Source organism: Saccoglossus kowalevskii, chromosome 17 (assembly GCF_978046115.1).
Source record: "Saccoglossus kowalevskii chromosome 17, keSacKowa6.1, whole genome shotgun sequence".
Classification (NCBI taxonomy): domain Eukaryota; kingdom Metazoa; phylum Hemichordata; class Enteropneusta; family Harrimaniidae; genus Saccoglossus; species Saccoglossus kowalevskii.
The window spans coordinates 31998786-32008836 of record NC_140657.1 but is presented as its reverse complement, the minus strand read 5'-3'; the positions used below and the strand labels follow the sequence as shown (position 1 = coordinate 32008836).

The 10051-nt window shown below is 34.4% G+C and overlaps 1 protein-coding gene across 1 annotated transcript in view; it reads left to right on the top strand.

Annotated features, from left to right (window-relative positions):
* Positions 1-1776: 1776 nt before the first annotated feature.
* LOC102801324 (transforming growth factor beta receptor type 3-like) overlaps positions 1777-10051 on the top strand; it is a 37271-nt gene continuing 28996 nt past the window's right edge. Inside the window, exons 1-2 of the mRNA XM_085492377.1 lie at positions 1777-2049; positions 2261-2411. Coding sequence (XP_085348503.1) covers positions 2357-2411 — 55 coding nt within the window. The 5' untranslated portion in view covers positions 1777-2049; positions 2261-2356. The remainder of the gene's footprint in view (positions 2050-2260; positions 2412-10051) is intronic.

The window sequence follows — 10051 nt, the reverse complement described above, 5'->3', positions numbered from 1 at the left end:
CAACATTTTATTTTAGCTTGATTAATGAATTAATTGCTCGGTCTATAGTAATGCTGTTACCAAATCAGCTATGTAAATTACAACATTTCCCTGCGGGTTATTCTCGCGATGGCAGTAATAACGATTGTCTCTGAAACTATTGCGTAATCATCGCTTGAGCGTCAAGTATGCAATCTTAACGCGTTCGCATACTTGAACCTAGGCGCTAAACACTCCTAGGTGAGCATCGGATCCTGCCTTGTTCTGATGGTTTCTGCCTGTAAATTCATGCCAGTGTCACAATCGTTTGTCATGAAAATCTACGATCCGATGTAGAACTTACCCAAGTCGGAATGAATAGTTTTTATTTTACGTTAAACAATTGTCAAAACAACTTTTGTTTTGTATTTCTTTTATTTTTATCGACTAATATTTGCTTTGTTTTTGTCTTGTTTTATAACTTATAACTATATTACACTCTAAATATCCAAATAGAAAAATGTATATTTTTTATACGATGGTAATAAAGAATTATCTTTCTTTTTATCTTTTCTATTAATAAGCAAGAAACTACATTTCGGGGATTTCGAGTGTACGTCAACATTTTACATACAAGTCGACATACTTATTTAAAATGACGTTGTTACTGATTTACAGTAAAAAAAAAAGTCTATCGATTGAAGGCATATCGCGTGTACACCCGCACTTCGCAATCTGGTTGTCATGTCATGTACATTTAGAATGACTAATTTATAAAAAAAAGTCCACCGCCGGCGACTGTCGGTATTTTGCGTGTACAGCAACATTTCGCAATCAGGTCAACATATTTATTTAAAAAAAAGTTTTTCACCAAGTTATCGTCAAAAAATAATCTCTTGACTGAAGGAATTTGCATGTACATCTCATTTCAGCCGAACATTTAGACAAGCGGTCGAAATATGATTTTTATTCAATAATTTTTATGTTCCAAAATGTACGTACATTAACCACCGATTAACAATTGCTGATCAAAAAACGCTGTTTCCATGGTATCCTTAATTGTTATTTGCCCTTCGTCGCTTATTTCATCAGTCTCTCTACCCATGGAGCTCTTTTTTTAGCTCCATGCTCTACTAGTACCATAGCTGCAGTTTTGTAGCTCGCTTGGTTTCGCTGTCTGTTATTTTGTTCGTCGTGATGTTAACGCGAAACCAGGGATGGAACTAGGATGGAACTGTAGCTCCCTGGTTTCGCGTTAACACCACGACGAACAAAATAACCGACAGCGAAACCAAGCGAGCTACAGAACTGCAGCTACTAGTACCATAGATTGTTCAACATTTTGACTAGCAAACATCGCATCCTGGGTGAATGACGAGTACAAGATACCGTTTTGACAATACATCTTACTTAAATATGAGTTTATAAGCTTAGTTTTACTTGATCATCAGGTTCCGTCCACCAGAACGCCGTTAATCAAATGACGAACCATACCTACACGGACGAACCAAGCAAGCTTTACGAGTTCGTGTGAGCAGTGAACAAATCCCGCTTAGAACTTGGGACTTTGAACGATAATACTCTGCATGGATTGGTTCCTGAAATTGGCCGTGTACCAGGCACATACTTGAAAAATATAAGCTTGTCAAATTGCCTAGAACGTTGACCCGTTACTTTTTTCTCCTTGTTCAGATATCGCTCTGCACCTGTTGTCCTTCACATTAGAGTTAATATAAATAATGTATTTGCTTTCCACCGTATATGGCTAGTGACGTCATGAATAACCAAATAAGGTCAAAATCAATTATGTAATTTGAAGCTGGCGGTAAGCGGGGACAATACATTGCATTTGGGAAGCTGTGAATCTGTGCGCGAATTATGGAGTGAACAAGCAGTTTGGGCAACAGAGCTTAAATCAGAGGATTTTCAACAAGGATAATTATATACTGAGTGGAGTTTTGTCGTGACGATCGCACTGCCGCTCTTGATGCTGCGTAGCTCCAGAGAAGTGCATGTCTTTCGACCTTTTGATCAACGTAGGCGCTGCGTGAAGGTTTCAATAACAGCAGCCGAGTGGCAGTGAGCTGCGAGGTAAGGTCCCTCTTGTCAAAATTCACGTATCAAACGTACGTGATTACAGCATGTAAATGTAACAGCAAAGTACAATGTGTTTGTGTTTATTCAGTTTACCCGGTGAAATGCCGAATTAACTGTGGACGTTGAACGAAAACGTGGATCATCGCTGCTGTTGTTGTTGCCTTGCTGATATCTGACATGGCTACCTTCTTGTTGTTTTTCACAGTGATATAGCCGAAGTTCAAGGTTTTTCATGCCAACGGATTGACGACTTAAAAAAACACTGCCGTTCTCGGTCCCACCCGAGTGAAGGCGGACAAACATGAAGACTGTGTGGCTACCTTGTGTTATTTTTGCCCAGTTGGGCTTCATTTTGGGTGAGTATATAGCGTGTGTATGACAGAGAAGTTGGTACAAGAAACAATCTTTTGTCAAGACCACGTTTATGCAGTGTCAATTGTGCCATGACCGTTTGTTCAATGGCGTGTTTCCAAGTAATCAGCTCGTTCCCATTAAAATGTGTCCTGAAACATTTACTCGTGTAAGTTTCATCACAAAAAAACCGACAGGCTTGTTTGTTTGTATACGTGCAAGTATCTGCACATTTATTAGCTCTGCTGAAATAGCCGATTTAAACGGATTGTGATGGACAAGAGGTCGCGGTCTCCATTTTGACCTCGATTCACTGTCAACAACATTCGTTGTGGGCCAATGAAGGCTAGTTACTCATTGCATCTTTGTGAACACATTTTTACTGAACACAATTAAATTCACTTCGGTGACTAGATTTTAAAGCACCAAGTCGTAACATAGACGGGAAGAAAATCATCGATTTTGGCCTTGTTTACACAGATGGTTCAACTGTATGAGGAAACTACTTAGTATTTCAAAGAAAAAAAACCGTCAACACAGATCTCCACAAAGGACTTAGAAATAGTTGTGAATTTATTAGAGGTACTTTAAAATTCAAAGTGCATTGAGTTTATTTTAGTGCATTAAAATACTAACATTATATAACAAATTAAATTTCAACAGGTAAAAACTTGACTTGATTTTTTTGTGTATGGTATTCATTATCCATTCCAATGGATGTTAAGTGATTAAATAAATAACAACAACCTTTTTTTCAAAGATTTTGCGAAATTGTTTTCTCTTATTGTAGAATTTATTGAAATATAAATCAATCATAAACTTAACTGTTTCTTCACAGTTATTGCTTAATTGTCACCAGGGTTATTTTGTCTGTTATAAAATTACAGTACAAGTGTACACAAGTTATCATACCGATCTTAAACTCAGTTTGGGCAAAAAAATTGTTTTTGATTAGTTTGCCTAAAACTGTCAACCTATCTACTGCTAATATGTCACAAACTAATTTGTCATGTGTCCTGAAAAGGATGCTCTAAAACCGGTAGATTATCTCACAAAAAACAACGAAAAGTACTGTATTTTGACATCACATCCAAGATGGAGACCATCTCACGACAACTGTGAATGTTTTTCGGCTACTCCACACCATTGTCAATGTTGTTCGTTTACCTAGAAGATGAAATCTTTGATAACAATCATATGTTGTACATTGATTGTTATTCATAAAAAATGATGAAATATAATTCATCTCTATTTGAATAGATGAGATGAGTAAATGTGTGAGGTGAGTTAATTAATAAGTCGTCCTGATGGATAATTAATTTTATTGTGAAGTCCTATTCTTAGCTCTGCTGTCGACTTTGTCGAGTGAGCGAAGCTTATCATATGAGTGATTGCCCATCGTCAGTGTCAACTTTTTACAATTTCAACAATTTTTATTGCTTTGATACTTGATGTATATGTACCTTGGGCAAACCTCTCGTAGATTTGTTCATTTGGTGATGATATCTTCAATTTCTAATTTTGTCATTTTTGGTAAAAAGTGACATTTTCGAATTTTTGTTGAAAACAACAAGTCCGATTGCTTTGATACTATTCATATTGTTCATTTTCTAATGATATCTTCTGTTCTTTAATTGCAATATGCATTTCAGCCGACAGGCTGCTTGTTATTCCCACACTATAGCATTTTCCGTCTATCGTTGTTTTATATTTTACCTTTACCATATTGTGTTCTGAATAATCTTTAATTGAATTAAAAAAAATTGGTGACTATCCGGAGTGGCATTAGTTGCACTACAGTATAATACTGTGGGAGAATCTTTTACATTGAACATAATGGTGCCTTGTTTCATGTCATTTAATTTTGTTATTTTGTTGAATTCAGAATGGCGGATGAATGGCCATTTTGTATAACAGATGCTGTAAAAGAGACTAATGCATATGCATGTATTCATTCCGTGACCGATTTTGTGATGCTCATTTTAAAATTTAAAATGTATGAAAATAAAACCAAAATTTACACTTGCATCATATAGCATATCAAGAATGATAAAAATCATTTTTTTTTTATTTTGTCAGATGAGACTGTCATGTCAATGACTGTATAAGCAAATTGCAAGATTGTAACTTTCAAAAAAATGGTTGTTACAAATTATTTTTTGTAATTATTTTCTGTAGTTGTTTTCATGCATAGTTTTCCAAATTATTTTCAAGTTTGCCACTGCATGTTCACACTAAGCATACAACCCCCCCTCCCCGCGTAGTTGTATGCAGTGGAACTATTGTCATATTATATAAATTACATCGCCTTTCTATGCAGAGTTTAACTTGTTAAGCTAGCATCAATCAAACTTGCATTCTTCTTCCATGGATACAACCATCTGGGACATGTTTATGATCTGTGGGTTACCCCATACCAATAAAAAGGCTTGCTCCTTCAACCTTTTTATTTGATAAATTCAGGTGTGCATAATATGGTTGAAACATGGGTCACTTGGAGGGTAATATTTAATTGGAATTTTAAACTATTGTAATAACAAAAAACAACATTACTAACCTTTGATTTTTTTACAATGTTTACTACCCACAATCACTTAGAGTTTTAAAAGTGATGCAATGCTCATGGTGCATATTTTTGCAAAACTATCCAGTGTTAGACATTTTATAGATGATTATGCATTTATGGAAGAGTATGCTATCTACAAAAATATTAGTTTTTATGATAGATAAATGTGCGAAAATGAGAAAAATTATGCATGTTACACTGTTCAGTTAACATTGTATCGATAGTTTTCTACCAAAGATGGTAAAAAAAAGCTTTTCTGTTTTATTCTAGGATTTGTTTTTGTATGACAGAATACTATTCTGTGCTCTACTTCAATTTCAGTTTCATGGTTACATTTTTGTAGTCTGAAAAATTCATAAAAGTTTGTATCAGTTTCAATCGATGACAGCGACTGACACAAAATGACATTAACTATTTTAGAACTAAAACATTGTTTATATAGTTTCCTATGGCCAAAATAAAGCTACAACAATATTTTATCAAATTACATTTTAGATTTTTTTTAACAATATCATATTTTGATTAAAATATGTGCCACGAATTTTCAACTAAATTATCCATGTTTGATACATTGTGGCAATTGAAATGGTAATAAACATGACCAATCAAATTATGAATTCTAATCTACTTTGATATAAACATTTATTGATATCAATTTAATGTTATTACATGATTGATGTACATGCGAAATTAATGATGCAAACAGCAGTTCCTTTAAGCCACAGTGCTGATATAGGAAAACCTAATTTGCATTGTAAAAGCAGCGTATAAATGATCCACCCAAGACCCTGTATGGTAAACAATGATCGCTGATTTTTGCATCAGAAGGAAACAGTTTTGCTAAATTTGCAGTGAATTTACTAAACTTGCTTAAACCCATAGACTCGTCTCTAGGGTGTGCTCTCAGTCCTCCAAGCTCATTGATTTTCTCATGGGGTTCTGCACAGCTGGTTGAATGCTCACAATATTGTTAGCAGTCTTCAAAACAAGAGTTCATTCAGAGTTTAATGTTTATAAAAGCAGGTTATTTACCGCTCTCATTTTACTGGTTTTAGAATGAATGGGGACATTACGAGACATTTATATCAATAATTTACTACCCTGCTTTTATATGTACCTTTATTGCCCCAATAAGTCGCATAAAATCCAAATATTGTGAAATTCTTTCTGCTTTACAAAGCCAAACTCATTATGTACTTAGCCATGACCCACTTCTTAAGACCATCTCTCAATTTTTTTTTCTAGTAGCCATAGGCAACCAAGTTGAAATTGTTTCAAATTTAGTACCAAACTGCAAACTCATTGGTTGCCCAAATTTTTTATATTTTTCAAAATTATGAAACATCAATTCTTATATTCATTTAAGCATGCATGATATAACTGGTGTATAATAATTGTGCTATTTAATCTTGTGTTGATTTATTATCTGCCCAATTCAGTATATTGAATTCTTGTGGTGTTCAAAGCTGTTGCCATCCATGTTTCACCCATCCATTATTGAACTCTCTTGTTTGCATGTGTACTGCAATATATTCATTTATAGTACTTCACACAGCAAGAATGTCCTTGACTAATATACCTTAAACCAGCACTATATAAATTGGAACAAGGTAACAACTATGGCTTTGATTTGGCAGCATAGTGCCAATCAGGCTGCATTTTATTTCTAGATGTGATGTGCCCTGTAACATCCTTGCCTGACATTGATTTATTATCAAGTTGAAGTTCGCTTTCATCCTAACCTAAATATGCAGTCATTGTCATTACATACTAAAAATGAAATATAGTGGATGACGAAATATGCATGTAAAGTAATATAGGTAGAGATGCACTATCAAAAGGTGACAAGCTAGCTGTATGGACTTTTTTATTTTACAGAAAGTTTTGTCACCAGCCATGTTTTTTAGGTTACCTAAATATTTTGTAGTCGTTTTTATTCTCATTATTCATAGTGACCAAAATTACTGTAATTTTACAAAGTAGATGACTGGCGATATATAAATATGACTGTGCAAACTTTTGTTATCTTTTGTTTTAGCATCAACTCTCTCACGTAAACATCTGTGAAACAAAAATTACTAATATGGCTAAATGTACATTAAACATCATTGAACTGCAGGACAAAGTAAAGTGAACATGACGACTAGAATATGCTGTATATAAATTTGTTTCCTCACAAGTCAAGGGATTATTGACTGTATTGTCAGACACAGTACCTGTATTTACCCACAATCCTATGTGGTTTGTTAGTTTGTTTGGTAATTGTCACCATATAATTGCTATTTAATTGTTAGATAACTGAGGAAATCATCAGCATATATAGAAATTATCTTTCGTTAGACTTAATTTGACATTCTGATCACGCATTTCAAAACTTTTGAAAAACAAATACTGTAGACTTTTTATGAATTTAATATAATTCAAAATTCTAAACCAATAAAAAGTTGTCTAATGGTACAAAATCGTAGAGAATTCTGGGTAATTTAGTGCTGTGCTATAGTATGCCCCCATAGCTAGCTTTACCCTGTATTAGAAGCATGACAACAACATTAAGATCAAAGTTCTGCTGCTTTGTGTGCACTATTGATGGAACAGTGTAAATGCAGAGTACAAATTATTGCTACTATTTTTGATCAAGTCCTACTACATGGAAGTACTCCAATGGTGTATATCCTGTTACTATGTATATAACTTCCTGTTGACAAAGATAAAAATATTGAATATTCTTTTGTCTATTGGTCTATTATTTATAAAAGTTGGTTATTATCACTCTCATTTAGTGGTTTCAGAGAATGCAGTAATTAGGAAACATTTATGTGAATAGATAATAATTAATAAGTAAATATTGAACATTTAATTGTCCAAGGAGTAAGTAATGCAATTTAACAGTACTACTGCATCATGGAAGTACATGCTATGGAGTGCCTCAGTGCATCATGGGAGTGCCTCAGTGCATCATGGGAGTGCATCAGTGCATCATGGGAGTACCACAGTGCATCATGGGAGTACCACAGTGCATCATGGGAATACCACATTCCAACATGGGATTACCACAGTGCATCATGGGATTACAAGTGCAACCTCTGTATGTAAAAAAAAAAATCAAAATGTGAGAAAATCTGCTCAGTTCTAATTACAAAATTGACTTCATGACTAATAAATCAAGATATAAAATCTGTGATCATAGCAAGACAATTATTGCCAATAGGACTAGTGTGACTTTTCCCAGACAGTCAGTCTGTTTCATTTTTTTGTTAGCACTCTACAATTTCAGAGGTCATTGCAAACTTGACTGTAGACAGCGATACAAGTGCAGTTTAATGCATCACTACAGCCAGTTAAACAAACAACCAAGTATTCAACCACAAAAACCCTGTGACTGGTATTGTTAAAAAACATCTAAAATGTCATTTGATAAAATATTGTTTTAGCTTTATTTTTGACATAGCTCGGAACAACTTGTACCCTGCTTAAGCAGTATTTGATATCACTTTACATGAACCCCCCTCCCTCCTCACAGCAGTCCCCCTTACTACTTCATGAATGTCCATGATATAGTGATATATCATCCCAAGCACAGGTCTTGCATGTCTGGAATTGAAAACAAAATGATGAGTTTTAATATGTAGCTCCCTGGGAGACATTTTAGCTGAGCTTAGCGTCTACATACAATTGTGCATAAATTACCATGGCGGAATATAAATCTATTGTTGATAGTAGCGTTAACATCTGGGTCACTATAACCCAGTTATTGATAATCGTCTTAAATAGCAGTGTTCACAGGTTTTGTTCATCATGAAAGCCAACAAAAGTTTACTTTGGTGCTCTAGATAGTAAAGTAAAAGTTTGCAACTAGGGTGACACAAAATAAAGATCTTGCTAATCTTGGGAGGCATGGCTTGAGTTTATGCTTTCGTATATAGAATCACACGGTAGATATTCTTGATTATTTGGCTTATCTTATTGGCTTGAATATTCTATAGTTAACACTCGGCTTTCAAGCCAATTCTGCACAACTGTTGGTCATAACAAGTTGAATTTGCCCAGGAATTTAAAATCCATAACTTAAGTATACAAACTTAGATGTAATGATTTCAACAGAATGTTCATGCATGGTTTTGCACATGAACACCTCGACATTTGACTTCATAGCCAACATTTGAAACCATAGCAAACATTTGACACCAAGAACTTTAAGTACTGTAAAATCTCTATTGATTCACGATGTGGCCACCCAGTTGACTATTCATTAAATGTATTATTTCAATTTCTGATGTGATTTCTATACTTTTCATTTGCCCGCAAACTTTTTATTTTTAATTTGACACAAAAATCCTTTATATCATGAGAATAAAGAGACAACTAAAACATCACGTTTATTAAAAATCATAATGTACTTCTTCAGGGCCGCAACAAGTCGCACCAGTGGCCGCAACACATCGCACCAGTGGCCGCAACACATCGTACCAGTGGCGCAACACATCGTACCAGTGACGATTTCAACAAAATTACAACCATGTGGCATGATAAAAAGTTCATATAGATTGTAACATTTTCTCAATAAATGGAATTCACTTTTTTAATTGGCCAACTGCTTTTTCCCTTTGTCATAATTCCTTATGTACAGTTTGTTGTACAGTCACTTAATGTTGAATATCTGATTGCATCTAAATTATTGTAACAAAAAACCTGTATTATAACAAGAGTACATATTTTTTTGAACGTCTGTCTTGGATGTAACATGGATGTCACATCTTGAATAATTTGTATATTTCATTATCTGTTTAGCTCCGCTGTCGACTTTGTCGAGCGGAGCTTATCATACGAGTGATTGTCCGTCGTGGTCCGTGTCAATGTTTTACATTTTCGACTTCTTCTTGAAAACTACAAGTCTGAATGCTTTGATACTTGGTGTATATGTACCTTGGGTAGACCTCTCTCAGATTTGTTCATTTCATGATGATATCTTCAATTCTCTAATTTTGGTGAATATTTTTGTAATTTTTGGTAAAAAGTGATACTTTCGACTTCTTGTTAAAAACCACAAGTCCAATTGCTTTGATATTACATATATAGATA